We start from the raw sequence: 21766 nt of genomic DNA, 5'->3' as shown, positions 1-21766 counted from the left end.
ATGTAAATTAGAGAGAAGAAAAATTTAAAGGATTTAAAACTGGTTTTAAGCTTACATATTAAAGCACTAGTTAAAATGCCTTTACATGAACATATAATGGCAGACCTGAGTAACAGGTCAAGAGACTACCAGTAATCATTCACACCCCAAGAGCCATGGATCTCAGTTATTTCATGGGGACTGCCTCTGACTTCCCATGCAGAGGACGGACCTCAGGAGTGTCATGCTCTCAACACAGTCTTCAAAATATAAATTCACCAGCTAATTTCACTGTGAATGAAAATGGGAGTCACATCTATTCTCTATGCACAGCATGCCCTCTGCAAGTATTTATTAACGATTTAACAGAGGAGGAGGAAGTTCATGTAGATCAGAAACTGGAATTATTTCCAAAAAGTTACTGAATGTTTTCATTCCTAATGAATTTCCTTGCATGAACTGAAAAGCCATAAGAACATTCAGCAGACATATACAATACTTTCGCCATATCAGCCTGAAGTTTCTGTTACAATAAGAGATGACTTTAGTATATAGTTAGCAGCTAATCCTGGTCACAAATAGGATGCCTCTATACTGCAGCATTCTCTGCATTATCCATTCATAGATATTAAGTAGATGGTTGTGTAAGTAGGTACATATTACTATTTCCTTTTACTATGCAATAATCTACTGACTGAATGGTATAGATTGAATTCAGTCCTGGTATAACTGCAGTACAACAGTGATTTTTATACAGTGGTGTCTTCAGTTATTTACCTAGGACTTAATGTCTGCAACAGAGCTGGCATTAACTTGGAGTGCAAGACCGAACACGGCACTCTAAGAGTTCACGAGGACTCCTGAAGCAGAGGAGTTGCAATGCCCCCTGTGGCCAAAGCCCCACTCCTAGATTAGTACCAGAACAGGGGCAGTCACAGACACTTGCAGAAATGTTTCCACTGGTTCTTCCCCTGCTCTAGTTTCTCTCCATCCTGTATTCCCACCCACAGGGACTCTCACTCCTGATATTCAGGTGCCCTCTTTCTGAACCTCGGTGAGGTCCAGTTTGGGAGCTCTTTGGCCACGTTAGCACAGTGACAGAATGATCCTCGTAGTAGGGTCAACCTGGCAAATGGCCTGGGCAGTGAGAAAACATTCTCAGCTAAAGGAGGGATTTGAACATGGCCCTCCAGTACTCCAGGAAATATTTAGTCCCTCCTTGTTACTAGCATTTAAGTGGAATGATAATCAACATTGCAAAACGTGGGTTTCTCAAAGGACCAGGGGTACAGCTCATTAATAAAGCCAAGACTTGTGTATCTTATGTGTCTAAGGCACCTACTAATTTAGGCAGAGTCCTGCAAAAGACAGTGACCTCTAAATGTTAGATTTAGACTCTTACCAACTATGTAAGGTCGTGAAGAGCAGTCAGAAAGCAAATAATAAATTGTTATCTGAAAAATGCCTACCAGCAGAGCAGCACAAATAGGGCCATGGATGATGTACAGCAGATGAGTATCAGAGCTGATCCAACAACTAGAGAAAACAAACAGGAAAAGAAAAAAACATTTGGCATTTTATTATCTGTTTTAGTCTTTTTTTTTTCTTTTAAAGAAAATATAACAGTTTTGCAAAGCAAGTTGAGATGCTACATACTTGTCATTATAATATAAACTTCTTGCAACGGCATGTATGCAGGCAGGGATCAGTGGAAAACCTGTGAAGAAAAAACAGTGTTGTCTTCATACATCAACCTGGCTAATAACTAAGCAAACGTGCATCTCTTGTAGGAATCATCTGTATTTTCACCTCAACCAAATTATATACCTGCATAGCAAAAAAAGTAACAGGGACCATTTCCTTTTCTATTTTCTCAGATTTCTTTCTGAGCGCTGTATGCAACCTTATTCACACTATCTTGCCATAAAATCCATGCCAACACACATTAAAAAAAAGGCAAATCAAATTATAAGTTTTCAGAACACAACAATCAGTCAACACACATGTTTTTCAGACTGCAATCTGCAAGAACACTAAATAGGTAGGCGATATTAAAAGGGTAATGGTATATATGACCATAGCTTTCACAGTATGATTAACCGTGTTGATCACGTCCTCACTGATACTTGCCAGGCATTCAGAAAGCAAGGTTACTTGCAAAACAAAACTCTGAAAATCAAAATTAAAAAAAAAACCCAAGCAAATTAGTTATCTGGGGTCCATGACACTCTGGTGGTACCTAATTTTCAGAAGCTGTGCTGAGCACCTGTGATCTTGTAACCACATCTCAGCTGTGTCCACAGTGGGACAACTAGTGACCCAGGTACCGAGTCACATTACAACTGAATGTGCCCATACACTGAAGCTGAGGAGAAATCCCTCACTTGTACTTTGTGAATGTGCTGTTGTGCATTATCTGAGATGACCAGGTTTGCCTTGTTAGTTTTCACACTGATATTACTCGAGATCTTCAGCTACAGCTATTCTGTATTTGCTTAGTGAACAATACAGGTCAAATGGAACTGTTGGAAAAATAAATCCTTGGCCATCTCTAACTCAGTTCTGACCCTCCACCCTAGACATGGCGAGACTTCTCTGAAAACAAACATTCATTCCTGAATAAACATCTTCGATATGAGGAACAATGAATAATTACTTCTTAATGTCTTTTTTATAATAGGAAACTATTTTCTCTATACAAAGGAGGAGTCGCTTCCTGACTCCAGGAATGCATAATCTCTTTCAGTAAAGATAGAGGTACATACAACTTCCTACGCTAATATTTCTAAGCCTGTTAAAACACTACAGACAAAGAAGAGGGGTGTGTCATCGTTGTTCAAAGCTACCAGCTCAGAGAAGCAAAGGTACAGATGTTCAAATTCTCATGAAAAAGAGGAAGAGATTGCATTGGCCTGAAAATACAGAACATGAAATTGCATACCCCAGCCAAGAAGGTAATACCACATCAAGTGTTGTTTCTCAGCAAAAACAGCCACCACAATGAGAGTATGCAGGTAAATGCCTTCACACAGCATCCAAAAGTAGTTGCAACCCATTAGGTACAGGTAGATGAACTGTGACACTTTGCAGCTAACCTGCCAAAAAAAAAAACAGAGTACAGTGTAAGTTTTTAAACTGCAAAAATCTCAGAGCTTTGTTTGCAAAATGGAAAAAAATACTGCTTGAGTCAAATGTTAATATTTAGTATGCTTTTCACTACAATTACATTATTATTTTAATAGAATTTTCATGGAATTACAATTCCATACTTCATGGTGACAAAAAAGTTGGTAATTGAATCTGTGTTGATTATTCAAACATGAGGACCTCAAGATCCTCAAGCATGATGGCAGAAAGCTGTAACATTTTCCCTTATTGCACACATTGCCACATTTGACCATTCCAATCAATAGGGGATCCTTAAATTCTCTGATGGTAACCACACGAGAAAATGTATTTTGATGAGTGTAATTCCCTCTCAGTTTTACCAATCCTAACATACAACTACTCCAGAGAATGATTCATGTTTTTAAAATGCTTACAATTCTTCCAAATTTAACCTAGTCATAACTGCACTTAGGGCCAGTTGAGAACTTGGATAGTAGGTTCTGGAAGGAAACCCTCTTATTAGCATATATTTGTATTTAGCTTAATTCAAAAGATATTCTTCAATGGAAATAACTTATCGTGAAGAATAAAACGTGAGGTTGTGAATAAGGAGCAATAGTTAACTTCCAGATTTGGACACAGTAGATCCTTTTTTCTTTTCTCCTTCTGAAACTGATGTGTGTTTGATTGATCTATTTCTGGCACTCAGCCTAAAACAAACCAAAAATCAATATTGTTTTACCATCTTCTGCTACCTAACTCACTTGATGATGATTATTAGCAGCTATCTGAAGCCTGTTTTCCAGCACCTTGATGAGCTTTTACAGGAAAAAGAGAATTTATATTTTTACTTGGGTCAGATTCAGCTTCTGGAGCTTTGCCCTAACTTTCACAGAATTTATATTTATCATTCAGGTCTAAATAAAATTAAAGTCGTAGTTAGGGATTTGTTTGTTTATGCATTTCATTTTCAGGATCTTCTGTTGCTATAACTCCTAGCCTTTTGGGAGAGGCTACTGATTCATACTTACCCCAGTATTATCAGAAAATAAGAGAGAAAAATCAGACCTCAATGAAGAGCTTTTTTATTTTGCTTTTTACTTTTGGAATATTAAGGATGAGATTTATCTCCTTTCACCAAGAAAGAAGAAAAAAAAAAATTAATTCTTCTGGTTTCAACTGAAGATGTCAAAGTTAAAGCCATAGGAAAGTAGGAAAGCAACTGACAGATCCAACATACATTGCAAAGCTTTTTTTTTTACTACCCATCCTTGGTGAATTCAATTGCCATAACCTCACTGACATTATCTAGAATAGGCTACTTTTTTTGCACTTCTTTCAGCACAAAAGTGATTTGTAGAAATTCAGAAGAGCAGTTCAGTATGCTCCATCTCTTAGAGCGCTTTTACTATTTCAAAACCTTAATTGTGAAATGCCCAAATCACTGTTAGACATCTGTTGTAACATCTATACATCGTTACTGAACATTTTAACCTTGCTATATACAACATTTCATCTGCTATTCATGTCTCATCTCTTCTGCATTGCTGAAGTTTTTCACATACAAATCAACAAGGCTGCCAAACATACTTTCACTTACTGGATTAGTTGCAACTAACTCCTGATTGTTGGCAACTGCGGTCAGTGAAATTATTGTTACAACAGAGTTGCAAACAAAAGAGAAAAATAGATTTTTGTGAAGGGTAATCCTTTGGCAACTCAAGCTCCTAGAAAAGAGAAACAAGAACAAATTAATACATAGAGGGACAACTATGTGTACTTGGGAACAAATCTGAAATTTTGAAATACTAGAGTTCTTTATTTTATTAAGAAGTCTTACATCAACTCTTTCTTCAGCTCCAGTACAAATATAATAGAATGATGTGAAAGGTAACACCTTCCCTTAACCACCAACAGGAGGCAAAGCAAGTACATTCCATTCCAATATGTTTACAGTGAAGGACCTGCTTTGTGGTGGCTATCTAAAGATTTGAATAGAGATAATATAACACGTTTCAGAAGATTTATACCTTTATTTTTTGTTAGTACCTGAAGAATTTCCCAATTAACTATCATACCTGAGCTTGAATTAGCTGTCTTAGCCTACATCTCCATTTACCTAAATCTATTAAGATTTAAGGATAACTCTCTTTTACTCACATTCTTGTAATTTTTTTTCCTTAATCCGATAGCTAGAGAAATACCCAAATAAGTAAAATAATGCAAATCTTACCTTGACTTTTGCACATAACTGAGTTATAAACTGTATATAGGATAAAATTATAAAATGCAATATGTAACTGCATTTAATGGTGTTAATTTTCAAAGTTTGCTTTTAATCTTGCCATAAAATTATAGATAAAGATATCCTTCGAAGGGTTTTTTTTAAAAAACAAACAAAAAAAAAAAACAAAACAAAACCAACAAACCAGAAGTCGAATAATATGAAACAATACTAGTTGAACATAGTTGCAGCAACTTTCTTTTTATCTGCCATTCTAGAGAAATCAGGTCTAACTTAGTGATATTCCAAGAGGCAGGAGCGTTTCTCATTCCTGTTTTTTCAAAGAAATTCAGCTACGCAGACAAACACAAAAGAGGATAGAAAGCATATATGGACATAGAAATAATTCAGATCATTGGGATATTAAATCTTAACGCTCAAGATGCCCAAAAGAGCAAGTAACATCCATTTTGTTGTGAAAGCAGATGATCAGTTTACAAAGCTGGGTAAAAACGACCCTTTTAGATTTAAGAGAGGGGGCGCGCAGCACAGAGGAGCAAAGCGACTCAAGGGGTGTCATACAGCAGGTCGGTGCGGGCAGGCAAGGACAGGGCCCGGTGTGGCGGGGTGAGCACTGCCCGGAGAAACGTCTCCCACACGCAGAGAGAAGCGAGAAAGACCCTGGTACTGAGGGCACGCTCGGGAAATGCTCTTTGGTTACGTCGGAGAAGGCGTCCAGCGAAGCCTCTGCTGTAAGGAGCCCCCCGTGCCCTACAGCCGCCCCCACCTCCCGCCCTTTCGTAGCCAGCAACGGGGAGCTGGCAAAATGAAACGACTCACGGGAGGAGGAAAATCTATCACTTACACACGGAACTGCTCTTCACTGTTAGGGAAATCAGAAATATGTTGACAAGGTCATCAGGGGACAAGTCTAAATTGTCACACAGGGGAAAAAAAAAAAAATTAAAAAAAAAAAATCAAGCTTGATAGCCTTTTCAAATAGCATTCATGGAAGAAAAGATAAAGTATGGACACTGGTGATTCATTTTCAATTTGGGAGAGCGGGAGGGAGAACTTTGTATTTCAGCAGAGAAATACAGATATGGAATAGTCACAAAAGCTGGAGGAGTCTACTGAAAACTGTTGAGAATGTGACAGATGAAACAAGAAGCAAGAAGACCCCATGGAACAAAAGAGACAGTAAAAAAAAAAAAAATAAAAAACAAAACAAAACAAAACTGGAGACTGCACTTCTTGATCACATTTTTTACAACTATCACAAGAAGAGTGTTTGAAGCCCCCCACAGACAGATGGAGCAAGTTAACAGATTCAGATACGCACGCTGCAATACCATGAATCAGGCAGAGTTTCTGCACATCAAGCCCTGAAGCCCCGAGACGCCCTAAGCCTCATGGCACAAGGAAGCCACTCTAGAAACCAGTGCTGCCACGCAGCACAAGGAACTACCCCACATGAACCTCTGGCTGTCAAGTGTTACTTGCATGAAGAAAACAGAAAAGAGAAAGTGTCCAAAATACAGAACACAGGTTTGTATATGAATGAAGGTATATAATATATTCCATTAGGCTTTTTTAAAAATTTATTTTTGTCTTTCGTTGTGATGCCCAAAATGCATAAAGCTTTGATTATTATAATATGTGGGGGTTTATGTTCTTTGAAAAAGTATTTTAGTATTTTTATATGTTTTGGTATGGCTTTTTCCCTATATGGTTTACATATGAAAAGAGAGGCAACACCAGCTATCAGCTAGCGGCTGTGTATAAACAAGTTCTGAAGAACTGAGGAATTCTGTCTGCTTATTGTTAAGATTCAATGCACAGGCAAGGAAAAGCACGTACAGCTAATGGGGCCATCTCTCAGGGTCATCCAGCAGCTGTTCCCGTTGAATATTCAAACACACCCATCCACACCCACCTCCACCCATGCATAAAAGGATTGAAAGGATCACCGGACAAGAAACAAGAAAGCAAGACTGATGACATTTAAAAATGAAGACTGCTTTTGGTAATAAATGGATTTTTTCCTAAGCCTCCCCACCCTCCCTCTTCTGTTACCCTTCCTATATTCCTTTTTCTGCTGTTTTCCTTAATGACCTAATATCCTTTAATCACTTAATTCTCATCATTATGATCTAAGAACATTTGAATGACCTACCCCTGCATTAAACTATGTGCAATAAAATAGAAACAGACCTCCTGCTAAATTACCTATTTCCCTTCCTATTTTGACTCCTGTATGTCTTGTCCATTCGGGAAAAAGTCATTAGTCCAATATTTCTCAAAAAGAAAAGAAGGTAACATTTTCAAAAGCCCCCAGAGGTGTTTGAGATCTAATTTTTTAAGGTATTCAAATACTGCAAAATTCAACCAATGCATATACATATACGCCTGCATATACACCTAAGGGGAATTATCTGTTCAGCTGAAATTAAGTTGAAGTGACTTGGGAACCTCCTTCCTCTCTATCAACCCATCATTCAGCTGTCTGCCCACTCTTTAGGCGTAGCGTTGCTATCCTCCATGAGCTCTGTCCTGTGGTTTGACATGACATTTGATCAACAACTCCTCCTTTATTTCAGGTGGGGTTTTCTGTTTGTTTCAGGTTTTGTTTGTGTTGAGGGGGTATATTTCAAATTATAGCTCCTCTTTCTCTGTTTTTCTTAAGTTTTCTCCTGTGTTGCTTTTATTTCTTTATGAAAACCATGTAACTATTTTAACATATGATTTATAATAAACACATGTATGATCTAGCGGACGTAACAGAACAAGAAAGCAGAGCCACTGCAAAATGTTACTTTTATGTATCACGGATGAATTTTCAGAGGGGAAGATTGAAGTTCCAAGTTTATAGCACATTTTATGTTATTAAACCAAGAACTCTAATTCACTTGGGGAACTCAAGTCACAAAACAGACAAATATTTCCAATGAGACAATTTCCTGAAGAAAAAGCAGAATTTCAAATGAAAAAATAAAATGCACAAAACCATTTTAATCTCAAAAAAAAAAACCCAAAACAACAAAAAAAAAACCCTCATTCAAACCTCCAAAATATTTTATATTTGGAAAACAAACAAACAAAACAAAACACCCCACCAACCCCCCCCCCCAAAAAAAACTCTGTCATTTTTCCTATGGAGAAAAGTGCCACCTTTCTAGTCAAACCTAAAGATATTCCAGTGGTTAGCAATCCAGCAAACGTCATCTGGAAACTATCAATCGACTAAGAGAATAAATTTTTTGGAAACATGACAAATCCAAAAGGCACCCCCACACAATAGCAAAAAAAAAAAAAAAAGTCCACCTGTTAAAGCTATGAATAATTATACAAGCTTCAGCCGATACATAATACATCCTGGTATTAATCTAGATCCTTAAATATCCTTCTGGTACTAAAAATACTTTAGAGGAACTGTACATCCCAAGAGAACAGCTTGTAAAGGACTTTCTTTAGCTTCCTTTAAATTCTGTAATTTCCTTTTATATCCCAACATAACCACAGTCTAGAAATGTATTTTGTGGGTCTGGATTAATTCCATGTGGTTCTCAGAGGAGAGATGATGCTTCTACCAGAGGGAGAAATAAAATCCCTCGAGGGTTAGACAAACATGGCATAGTTGTAACAGTAGCAAAGCAGATCACCGGTGCTTGCAGCAAGTACCACAAGCCAGGATGAAACTGGCTTGGTTTTCATATTACAGTTCAGAACAATCATGCCTTACTGTCTTTTAACTTTTAAAATAATATCATATTCCAAATATTTTTGCTTTCTCCCAAGAAGTCTATGTCAAAGCATTTTTCCTGGCACATTAGGTATTTATTCTGTCACACTTTTTGTGACGTTTATAGTAACAGTATAGCCCTTTTTTATGGGAAATCAAGTTTCTTATAAAAACTCAGAGCCATTTCACATGTTGATTTTGTGGAGGATAAGTGAATTTGGAAATGGTGAGCATTGTTTTTACAGGTCATGTGCAAATAAATTGATTAAAACACACTAATGTTTTTGTTTGTCCTCATGAAAAGAAGTCAGAAAAAGCTGAAAAGCCACCCTGAATACTGGATTTCCCAAAGAGACGTTACCAAGTTGAAACACTCTAGTTTGTTAGGGATTTGTGGAAATGTTATCCCAGAACCTGGGGAAATAATGCATATCTAAACTGGAAGCACTGTATTCAATCAGATGTGACTAAAGATGATATATTTTTTTTTTAACAGATATGTACTACCCCTACCTAATCAAAGCCCAGAGCATGAGAAAAGCAAAATCTGAGCTAGTCCAACAGCTGCTGGTGTATGTTTTATTCGTATTTAAATGTTTGGAAAAAAATAACAGATGGAGTGAGGCAGTAGGGCATAGCGGTAAGAAACAGGTAAGACCATAGAACAGTTGTGTATTATCCCATGAAAAGTAACGCCAAAATGATTGAACTAGTGCCAGTGAACAAGGAAAGCCCACACTGTGCAGTCGGCACTTGACAGAGATAACAACTCGTGCCTTGGCTCTGCTCATGTGGCAACTCTCCTGGTTTCACCTTCCTACTAAGCCTCATCAACGTCTTAAAAAGTCTTTCATAGGAAAGAAAAATAAGTTCATAAAATTTGCAGTAATAAAGTGACTAATTTTAAAAGACCTGTGCGTTATATTACGAGTTGTTGTGACAGCAGTGATACACTGCTCAAGCTTTCTTTAAAGAAGGTAACATAAGAACTGTTAGTCAGTGGATATGATATAACTGTCATAGACATAATATGGTGAATAAAAAAAAAAAAAACAGGATTATTTTTATTATTCCCATTCCTACTGTAGCTCTTAGCCTTACCTTCTTTACAGTTTACCGTATTTTGTGGCTACCCACTTTGGAATGCCACTGTACCTATCATGTCATCAGCATTTTGGTTTCCATTTGCTCTTTAGTTTGGTTGCTGACTGGCATATGCACACTGTAATTTATTATTAAAAACAAAGCAAAACAAAACTAACAAACAAAAACCAAACAAAACACCCCCCACAAAACCACAAACCCCAAACAAACAAAGGAACAACTTTCCCATTTTTCCAATTCCTATTTTCAATATACTCTACAGTCCTTGGTTTCAGATTTGGGATTTTAGGTTTCTTTTCTCAGAAACCTAAAATTTCATTACAATATAATGTCCAGTGCCAAACTTTCCTCACCTTCTTGCTCCATCTAATTTCTTTGGGATGGCTGGTGTTTCAAAGTATTGAAACTATGATTGTTGTAACCACTGCTATTTGGTAAAGGATTTTAAATATACTTACTTAAAATAAAAGAATATGCCAAGAGAAATCAGAAGTGATGCAATTGAAAGACCATGTCCGATGATGGCCAAGTAATACAAATTCAGAGCAGTCTGCAATAAAAGAACAAAAGCAAGCACCTGTGATGCATACAGAACTATTGTTGATAAAGCACATACTTATACATCCCTTCTGCATGTAAAATGACTCTAATAGGATGAAGAAAATAAAAACATTACAGATGTATCAAGTCTAGAATCCTGCAAATCAACATCTTACTAAAATCTTTCTGTAGGACAGAACAGACTTGTTGAAATCATCACCAGAACTTACCTACGTTATCTTACCCACCTTCCCAGCAAAGTGAAAAGATAATGTTGTTTAATATAACAACACACAGAAGTGTAGCAAGGAGTAAGGCTTATCTTTGGAGCTATTATTCCATTTAAACAATAGCTTCAGATGCATGACAGAGTTGAAATATGCTGGCAAAACAGCCTGAGGGAAACTAACTCATTATTCATAAAGAGGGACCTGCCTGGATCTGCTCCTGTCTGAGTAATATTCTCTCAGTTTCCAGCCAAATATTAAGAAGAATCAATGAATTATAGCATCTCTGCTAGTAGAATTAAACTGCTATTACTGTATTCAGTGTCTCATGACAGCAGTACAAAAGTGCCTTATTATCATCTATTACCACATCTTCTCGATATGGTTTCTAGGTAAATACCCTAATGCACTCTGACAGCAATGATGCAGGCAGTTAGGATCTCTACTAGATGTCACTATTCTTGACATAATCTGCTATTATGGTGCTCTTTTCCATGGGGACTAAATTGATTCACAGTCTATCCCGATCTGTGTTTTATATTCCTAGTTCTTGGGCATTTACATATTCAATTTACTCCTCTTTCCCACAACTGAATGTTTCATAACTGTAAGGAATAATAGTGGACATACAGTTGCGGGGAGAGGGGGGGCAGGGAAGAAGTAGGAGGCAAAATATGCAATTTTTCCCAATATATCCTTACATATCACAGAGTATCCAAGAGAGGGCATTTGGAGATTTACAAGATTTAAATTTTATTTTTAAAAATCTGTTAATGTATGGACATCTTCAAGATAAACTGAAGTCTATAAAAAAAAGACATATATACATATACCCACATGGGTATGTGTGTGCACAGTCTACCTTTGATATATAGAGATATATCTCAGTATCTATTTATATATCAAGATATATTTTATATATATATATATATATATATATATATATATATTAAAAAAACCCAAACATCCAAACTCTGCTTAAAGCTGCCTTGAAGATGCAGCAATCCCAAGCAAAACTTTGGTTGTGCACCTGCTGAAAATCTGTCACTATGAGTTAATTGGATAGACCCGTGCACTCAGCGCATCTTCCAGGAACATGCAAACCTTCTGCCATTCTGCTGAACAGGGACCCTACTTCAAAATTACAGGGCAAAACATAAAGGTCTGCTCTTATAAGGCATACACTTTGCTTACCAGTAGATGACTGTAGATGACTTAGACAAGTACTGGTACCTACACATTTAAAATACCCATAAACGAAAATATGATCATATTATTCAAGCAGTTGAAATTAACTGTAAAAGACAAAGCAGGTGGGTTGGGTTTTTCTGAGTCTGTTTTGCACAATTCATCCTCTTTATTCCACATGCTTTCTTCTTTTGTCATTTTGATCTTCCATCAACTCTGCTGCCATCCGAGTTTTGAAACTTACGACATTTTTCAGGTAAGTTTCTTGACATTGCTTACTGCATTCATTCCTTTCCTACCTTCACTTTTTCATGCGTATAGATATTACACTGGGTATAGTTTGTCCACGTCCTGTTGCTTTCTGGGTGTCTAAACCAATTCCCACTTGGATCACAGATCTTCGTAACTTTTTCTACAAAGTAAACGGAAAGAAAAACAATAGAAAAACACAACAGTCAGCACTGAAATTCTATTTCCTGATGCCTAGTATTTAACAAAGAAAGATTGGCAAATAAATAACAGCTTTATTAATATGACTAGAGAGACATTGCTTGTTACTATGAATTCTGAGAAACTTGAGGCCATTGCCTTTGCTTGGCAAGGGCAACTGATGATTTGTTTTTCTTAAGAAAACAAATAGACTTCTCACCTCCAATCCAGTAAGTATCAAAATATATCAAACTAACTGTTAAAGAACTACCAAATGAAGTTACAAGAATATTTAAAAGGCTTGTTTAACATCCACTATCTAAACTGGAGTCTGACATCCTACCACTGTAAATTAGGATTAGACAGACAGGAAAACATAAAGAAACTGCTCAAGAACCAAACTGGAAAATTTCTGGGACCACACAATGATTTCTATTGTCAAATAGAGGCATGAAAGGACCCTGGGAAGTAACAAATGAAGCAGAGACAGGAGTGGAAGTCTATGACATTTTCCGCGTGCTCATAGATACCAAGTGTAGCCTACAGCAATGGGAAAATATTCACTTGTGGGAGAAACTCTTGTCACCTTCAACTGCTAAAATGAGGTAAAATATTGAGTCATATTTCTGTTGGTCTGTCAGAGAGAAAAATCTCATCTCTAAGAGGAAAACATTGTAATCTAACTTCAATTTCTATTTCTTAATCTACAGAATCCCTCAATGACTTATTTCAGGAAAAAAAAAAAATAAGTAACTTGCTAGTTTTCCATGTTGATAAAGGGAAAATGCAAATAATGGGTTTGGAGTTGCTGGAATTCTGGAGCATTAGTGACTTGAGTGGAGCAAACACAAGGCATCAAGCACCCAAAACCTCATTTTATTAAGAAATAGGTTGATGCAGAAGCCCACGCACACTTACCGGACGGGTTGAAATCCTGAAAGTAGTCAGGACAACGCTGTACTGACACAGTTCCGGCAGCAACGTCACTCCAGCACAACCAGCCATCCCATGTCCTGTTACAGTAAGGACCTGCAACCAAGTAGAGACCAGTTAATAAAGTAACAACCCTTCTTTCATAACAGTCTTTCAAAAGTAAGAAGTCAGACTGCATAAGGCAGGTTTCTCATTTGCAGTGATGACAACAAAAGAAAACAGAAACATAATATTTATCAGCAGTTAATTAAAACTCTACTTAATAGAAATAGTTCCTTACATGTACATTTCCTCAAACACATTTTAAAATCCATCATTGTTCAGCTTGAAATGGTCTGCACCTACAATTTACAAACCTCACTGAAAACACGGTGGTACCCTAGAAGCTGTCAGAAAGCCTGGCTGGGAGGCAGCCACAGCTCCCCTGCCTCAGGCAGGGCTGAGCCTGCAGCCGTCGTGGTGGACAGACATGTCTGTAAGTGCTCCAGGGACAGGGGATCCCCAGTGACCCCCCAAAAGCCTGTTCCAATGCCTCATTGCACTCACACAAATTTTAACATCTAAAATAAGCCTCCTTTGAGAATGAGCTGGGGTTTTATAAACAAATCCTTTCCCAAATGGCATGCAGAATGACTGACCCTCTCTACATATTTGAAGAAGTTTTCAGTATCTTCCTTTGGTTTTCTTTTTAAGAGTTACTAATGCCCCCCATCTCAGAGGCTGCATTTTTCAAACATCATGTATTGCTTCTTCATCTGAAGATTCTTCAATTTGTCTAGATCCTTCTGGAGCTGTGATGCCCCAGGCTGGACATAAGCTTACACTGTCATATCCATTTCTGACCTCCTGACATTCAGTTCCTCCAAAGAATCATTTCAGAATAGAAAAAAAACTCATTATAAAAGAATACAAAAACCTCTTCTTGCCTCAAAAAGCCATTCAGTGTTTCCAGAAGTTATAAAGTCAGAAACAGTGAATACAGTGACAGGTAGAGTTACCGAGTTTAGCACTGAATGACTTGTCAGAAAAAGCATTAATGTCACTAACACAACCCTCAGAGCAGCGAAATTATGTGTATCAAGGTACTTGCAATTTTTGAAGGCATATGTGACCAGGGAGACAGAGGTATTTTAACAGCATGAAATGAAATAAAGTGGTTAGAGTAATCAGTCATCATTTTTTAGTAATTTAAATTAACATCTTCTTATCTCATCAGAAATAAAAGCTTAGGTAAGAAGTGGTGATATGAGTAAGTAATATAACATTACTTCATCTTCATGAATCTCAAAGTGATGTTTTTAAAAAACTGTACAAATACAGCCTGAAAAATTATTGCTATCAAGATAATAAATTAATGTAACTAAAGGATCCTGAACTACTGTAATTATACATGTTGACCATTTGCCTTTGTAAAACCTGATAAGAAAATAATCTCTACCTTCTTTCCTATGAATAGGATCTTGCATAATTTTCTGGTAGCATTCATACTGTGCTGTCATAATTTTATTCCGTGTAACGCTCAGTTGAGTCAAGTCCTCCGTCATGTTCTGATGCCCTTCAGATGGTATAGCAGTGGCAAAAAACTAAGAGGGAAAGTAGAAAGTCATATACAAACTCCAATATAAATTTATCAAACATTAATATTTTTAAATACTGTATTCTAAATATTATTTTACTGTAGGAAAATGATCTTCAAATCTTATTACCAACAATATGCTTTTTCATTTTTCTGAATATTTTAGCAATTCTTCTTACTAACGAATCTTGATAAGTATCTCTCCTCAATGTGCATGGAGGACTAAACTTCATGGAAAAACAAAGCTACAGATTGAAATACTGTACCACAGCCATACAATAGGCGAAATTAAAAGTTCTGAGGATGTCCTCTGAACCCAAGTTAGATGTCTCCACTCTTCCTGGGCTCTGCATAGTACTGCTTATATGGCACTTGTCGAGTATTACCATAAAGTTCTTTGCTAGTAGAGGATATGCTGGGTTCAGCAGAAGTAAATACTATTTCTGTTCTTTTACCGCAGGAATTAAAAGGAGAACAGAAGGTAGATAAAGATCCTGCTGTGCAGAAACTACTTTTAAACATAAGATTAGTTGTTTCTGCATTTTGATATTAATACTTTCTATGGTATTGTGTACACATTTGTTAACACTGGAAGTTATTAAAAAAAAAAAAATGGTAAGACTCACCATAGTAACTGATAAGAAGAACAGCAAAAATGTGAACCACTTCTTTGTCATTTTTATATCTGGTGCAGTGATTTTTATACCGTAATTGAATGAACTCAAACTGCAATGGAAACAAAAAAAAAAAAAAGTAGGAAGAAATTTAGTAATTCATGAAAGCCAAAACTGATAAAAGACTTCATATTTTCTTTCTGAATTAAAACAAGTCAATGGAGATCCTCTCAATTTTTATTCACGTATAATGATGCCACATGATATACATGGAGATGTACAATATAATGTGAAAAAAATGCACTCAATTTACCAGCAGCGAATTCCAGCAGCAGGGTTTTTCCTGCACTGCTGCCTCTATTGCCTCAACTAACACCAGTTCTCCAGAGAGTTTGTCTCGGTCAGGTAGCTGGTATCAACTCCAACAGACATGTTCAACTAGACTTAGACTTACACACACACACACACGGTTATTTCCTGTTCTCTTCACACCACCTGATATTTTGATTTTTGCCATTTCTGGAAGAAATCATCTAATAAGCAGCCACTTTATCTTGAAGTTACAACTTTGCAAGGATGACAATGGCAATGCAAGAATTAATTGTGCCCTATAAAATAGTTTCTGTATCTGCAGTAGCTGTAAACTAGTTACTGTATCTGCAGTTTGAAAAAAAACAGAACTATCCAAACCAGCAATAATTATTTTACAGTGCAGACTATTCTTGGAACTCATTCTTGAAGTGTAAAATGCACCTAAAACATATTTAAGCACCTAGATCATCTATTAAGCATAACCCTGCTGTGACAACTGCTTCAAAAGGAAGGGAAATGTTAAAGAGATTTCTCATAATGTATTTCACTGTGTCCTCAAGTATCCTAAGAAGATCACAAAGATGAGCGTAGAATTGAGATAAGATCTTCTCTTCTGCTTGCATGGTAGCAAAAAGGCCTCTCCGCAAAAGACCTCTGATGATCAAAGGACTGGGCAGCTGCCATATGAGGGAAGGCTGAGAGTCACATGGAAAAGATGAGGCATAATGAGTACAAGTTACTCCTGGGGAGATTCCGATTCAACACAAGAGGAAAATTTTTCACAGTGAGAACAATCAGCCACTGGCATGATCTGCCCAGGGAAGCGGTGAACTCCCCAACACCAGACACTTTTAAGATTCAGCTGGACAGCATGCTGGGCCATCTTGTCTAGACCATGCTTTTGCCAAGAAAGGTTGGACCAGATGATTCTTCAGGTCCCTTCAACCTGGCATTCTATGAATTAATTTAATTTATTACAACTAAACCACCTTTTAAAACCTCAGTATCTTGATGTACTAGCATTATTGAAGCTATTATCAGCCATAATAAAAGGGATCACATCTAAGTGAGCTTAGATCGCTTGTACAGATTAATTCACTACAAATAATATACTGCTACTTCAGACATAAAACTCACTTTGAGCAAAAGTCCCTCATATATTTTGCTCAAAATATATGCTCAGATATAAAACTCACTTTGACCAAAGGTCCCTCATATATTTTGCTCAAAGTTCCCACTGCTACCGAGCCAAGAGGGCTGCAGGGAGCAGAGTACCTACACGCCAACCTGTCTCCCGACCCACACCACATGCTCCTTTGGATCACACTTGCTCTTGTATTTGGAAGTTTTTCTTATCCAGCAGTCACATCCTATGAGACACTGATGGATGATAAACAACTGATAGTACACCAGCCAGCAGAGGTAATTTTACAAAAAGATTGTCCTTTAAAAAAAAAAACCAAACCCTGTCCTAGTTACAAAACGCAAGCATTCCGTATCTACTGTTCTGCCTTTACACTGAGACCGAGTCTTCTTAACACAACTACAATACAATAAACAGCATTTTGTAGGATATACTGACTACAAAGTATGAGATCGCTACTGTTTATTGTAAAGCTTGATGCAAATACAAAAATTGTGTTGTAAAATCACTTACTCTTCTGCCTGTATAACCCAGACTAAAACTGTATCAGTAATCTTCCCTCTATTTTTACTGCTGGCATGCAATCCTCTAGCACTGATTGCTGGAAATTACACAGGTAATTCAGCCAGACACCGAAATTCAAATATGCTGTTCTGAAGGCTCTTAGAACACTAACAGGAAGACCAATTAAGCATACATGAAAGATATTCTCATTTTGAGCTAATACTTCTCTACAAAACCCATATGTGATGAGAACTACAGTGAATAGATAATGGTAAAACCCACTATCTGTTAACTAAGGAAAAAAATCTAAATATCTATGTGTAGTGACTAACAATTGACTGAAAACCAAATACAAACTGAGATACCTAAATTAGCAAAGAGGCAATATGACTTGAATTCTACATGATAATTGGGGAAAAAGGAGATTAATTCAAACCTCTCACAAATTTCATTTATTTATAGTTGTGTCTGTTTACCTAGGAAGGGAAAAAAACCCCACCAGCCTTCTAAGGGAATTGGAATTAATTACTTGGTTGTAAAGTAATTGAGTAATCTCTCTCCGAAGTATGCCAAAGCGTATCTGCACAGGGTTAAAACACATAAATGATGTGCACAGAACAAAGAGACCAATCAAGTAGAACATAGCAACCATAATCTAGTGTCTGGGTTTTTTATACATGTATACAAGAGTTCAAAATAATTTCCTCTGTAATAGTTCCAAAAATCCTTATGCTAAAACAAATGTTGGATGGCAAATTTAAAACGCAAATTCAAATACTGCCCTCACTTAGCCTTGCTTATTTTTATTTATCTAAAAGATACAATATCCTATAAACAAAGGCAAAATTTATCTGCTTTGATTCACAGTCCACGATTATTTGTTTCACAGTATCAAAAGTCATGCCTTATCTTGGTTCCTTTAATGGTCCAAATCTTTTCCTATCTAGGGGTTTTGTAGACATTTCCTATCAACTATTCCAGTATCCACTGCTAAATTATTAATTCTTCCCAGGAGATAAAAGAATGAGTCAAGTCTGTAATTCGCTCTATGCTTTTCACTCATTTCTCACAGTTGCTAGTGGCAAATAATTTGGCTATAGAGAAAAAAATCCTTTTTCTAAACATCACTACTTTGGACAAAATGCAGGATGAAGGTCATTCAAGTGCCTATTTGGACTTCAGAAAAGCATTTCTTTCATCACTACATGAATTCATTCACACAACATTTATTCCAGTTAGCTTGGATAAAAACTTGCACAGAAAAATTAAAAACTTGCTTAAGAATGGACAGCAACATAGTCTATCGATTGAGGTAGCAAGCCAGTACTGCTGAAAAAGTCAGGCTGCTTTTATTAATCCTCTATTCTGGTGAGATGTAAACCAAATACAGTTCTCAGAAAGTTCTCTCCCTCTCAGAGCTGGGAGGCATTAGATGCACAATGAAAATCAATTAATAATAAGAGACCCATTCTTAGGTTTCTTTAAATAATAATGATTCCCAAGTTACTGTTCTGCTATTAAACATCTTTGACAATTTGACTGTGGGGAAGAGAAGACAATTATATTGGATTGAGATTAATTTGAGTGTACTGAATGTTAGCCTGAGGGAAAAGATGGTGGAAGCTTAGACAGAATCCCCTGACTCGAGACTGTGGCAGTGGGGATCTGAATAAAAGCCAGCAGGACTGTGATTCACACGATCGGTATTGAAGGAAACGGTAAGACAGTGGACCCAGTACTACAACTACTAGAAGCCCTCTAGCTTAAATATTTTCCCAATAAAAGAGAATGTCAGTAGGAAGAGAACAGGGAATTGCAAAAGTAAATCAGTTCTTCAAAATCTCATCTTTATTTTTAGTACATGTTGTACTGAAGAACAGGATAGCTTAAAAAAAAAAAAAAAAGAGGAACTGCCTCTTTCTCCTCTTTATTACAGTTTCTGTTACCCAAATTAATGACACTCCAAAGGCCTATATCGTGTTTGTCACCGATAGCAGGGACACCTACTAAAGGAGGAGGAATTCAAAAGGAACTGCAAGCTGAACTTAGCCAAAATAGTCACTGGCATAGCTTTAACAGATGTTCACATTTCTCTTCCTCCTGCTTTCTCTACAGAGCCATCCTGCCTCATCAGCTGTTTCTACTTTTAACCTTTTCCCATCCTCCCAAGAATAAGTGTCATCCTTGCTGAGCTCCACACACTTCCCATTTTAATGATACAGCAAAGGGGTTAAAAAAAGTAGTCAGCAAGAAAAATAAGTTTCTGAACTTCAATCACTTGACCACATTTAGTACAAAAGAAATAAACACAGACAGCTTCTACCTTAGGCAGTTGCTCTTAAGTCTGACTTTAAGTGAGAAGGCAAGTCTGCAGGAGTGACATAGGAGGGAGAGTCTACTTATGTCATTGCCTGTACAAATGTTTTTCACTAATTAATAATCTTTGATTTGCCCAGGGAAAAAAAAAAAAAAAAAAAAAGGTAAACCCAACCAACTAAAACCAACCAACTAAACCACAAAACATTTTCAGAACAGCTATTTTCTTGACCAACACCCCCCTTGCTGTTGTTCTAGCATTCCCGGATTTTGTTTTGTTGCAGTATCTCTCAGAAATAGCTATACATGCTATTTTGTTATTTCTGGTTCTTTTTAGAGGGAGGCATACAACTCAAAGTATTTAAAACCCCGGGCAACATTTGATTGCTTCAGCCCAAGATAAAAGCAAAACCAACAAGTTGGAAAACGCCCAACCCTTTTCAAGTGCCCCTAATTTGAACTGCTGTAGTACAGTTAGAAAAAAAACGGTAGTCTCAAATGAAATTACAGATAGAGCTTTCACTTGCATCTCATCTCACATAAACTTCCTGGGAAACACCCTGCCTGCAGAGGGGCAGACTCTCTTCTAACTAAAAGGGCTTTGCAAGTGGGCAGTACCAACCAAACACTAATACACACCAGATTCATTTAGTCCTGAAAGTGGACTACAAAATCTCCACACTTCTCTCAGAGAGCAGGCAAGGGTAATTTGGAAATCTTCCTCATCAGGTAAGAGGCCCTCATCTCTGAGGGAACCACTTCTGCTAGGATTCAGACCAAATTGCTCTGATGGTATCACATAACAGTTCACAGCTGTGTGTGTGGGAATTGCTCCATCCTCCTCCTAATTACAGAGTTAAGGCTCAAAAATAATAGTTACAAAACACAGTTTCACAACACTAGAATTCCCTACTCACCACCGCTCTGAACTAAGACCCAGGCACCAGCAGTCACAGACTCCTAAAACAGGTGAGACAGGAGACAAAAGAGCTTCATCCTTCTGGAGACAATTTTTACAGTACAGAAACATAAGTGCTTCACAGCTTCCAACAGGTTTCATTGCACAATTCTCTTCACTCAAATGTATTCTCCTTCACTTGAAGGAACTGTTATGTTACCCAGCAACATACAGATCTGACTTATTTGGATTTTACAATAAATAAAATGTAACTTATGATACTGGTTAAAATCACTGGTATAACCCAATTGCGATGCTACTGGGACTGCTATAAGATGGCATTCCTATCCTCACTGCATTTATTCTTTCAAATCCCCAGTGTCATCTCCTCTCTTCAAATTTTATGGGGCACACATCAGGAAAACAAGAATAACAAAAATAACAAAATTACATGCTCCTAATAGTATTTAGAGCTCATCAGGAGTACAAGATCACTGTGTGTACCACCAACCGGTAGCAAGCAGCATCATAAAGACAGAGCACTGCAAAGAGCTTGTTGGAGACATGCAGTGGTTTACAAAGGGAAGAGCTGAGGTCCCTTCCTGCGCTGCAGAACAAAGAGGCTTATAGGGCGCATGAAGACCTCCACGAGTAAATCAGTAGTTAGAAACAGATTTGCAATATTCATATAACCACCATGAAAAGCTCTATAGCAAACGAACCCCAAGCTTAGAAACAAGCCCACTTTCTTTAGACATCTCGTTCTCTGAACCCACAGCACTGCTTACATGCATTGGACATTATAAAGAAAAGCCACACTGAAACATTGCTCCTTCTATCTTTCTTTCCAGTTTTTCCTAGGGAGCAGTTGTGGCATGATGGCATTTACTCTCTTCCTGAAGACTAAAATAAATGCAAAAGAAACTGA

The 21766-nt window shown here is 37.2% G+C and overlaps 1 protein-coding gene across 4 annotated transcripts in view; it reads right to left on the bottom strand.

Annotated features, from left to right (window-relative positions):
- CALCRL (calcitonin receptor like receptor) overlaps window positions 1-21766 on the bottom strand; it is a 70361-nt gene that overhangs the window by 14598 nt on the left and 33997 nt on the right. For all 4 annotated transcript variants that reach the window (XM_032995262.2, XM_032995264.2, XM_032995261.2 and 1 more), the window contains exons 2-10: window positions 15677-15776; window positions 14913-15057; window positions 13460-13570; window positions 12412-12524; window positions 10616-10707; window positions 4688-4814; window positions 2921-3074; window positions 1636-1696; window positions 1449-1515 (exon numbers count right to left, since the gene is read on the bottom strand). In XM_032995262.2, coding sequence (XP_032851153.1) covers window positions 1449-1515; window positions 1636-1696; window positions 2921-3074; window positions 4688-4814; window positions 10616-10707; window positions 12412-12524; window positions 13460-13570; window positions 14913-15057; window positions 15677-15727 — 921 coding nt within the window. In that variant the 5' untranslated portion in view covers window positions 15728-15776. The remainder of the gene's footprint in view (window positions 1-1448; window positions 1516-1635; window positions 1697-2920; window positions 3075-4687; window positions 4815-10615; window positions 10708-12411; window positions 12525-13459; window positions 13571-14912; window positions 15058-15676; window positions 15777-21766) is intronic.

This window comes from Tyto alba, unplaced genomic scaffold, assembly GCF_018691265.1.
Source record: "Tyto alba isolate M040663 unplaced genomic scaffold, T.alba_DEE_v4.0 Super-Scaffold_7, whole genome shotgun sequence".
Lineage (NCBI taxonomy): Eukaryota > Metazoa > Chordata > Aves > Strigiformes > Tytonidae > Tyto > Tyto alba.
Note: the sequence above shows the minus strand (reverse complement) of the source record. Positions and strands in the feature narration are given on the sequence as shown.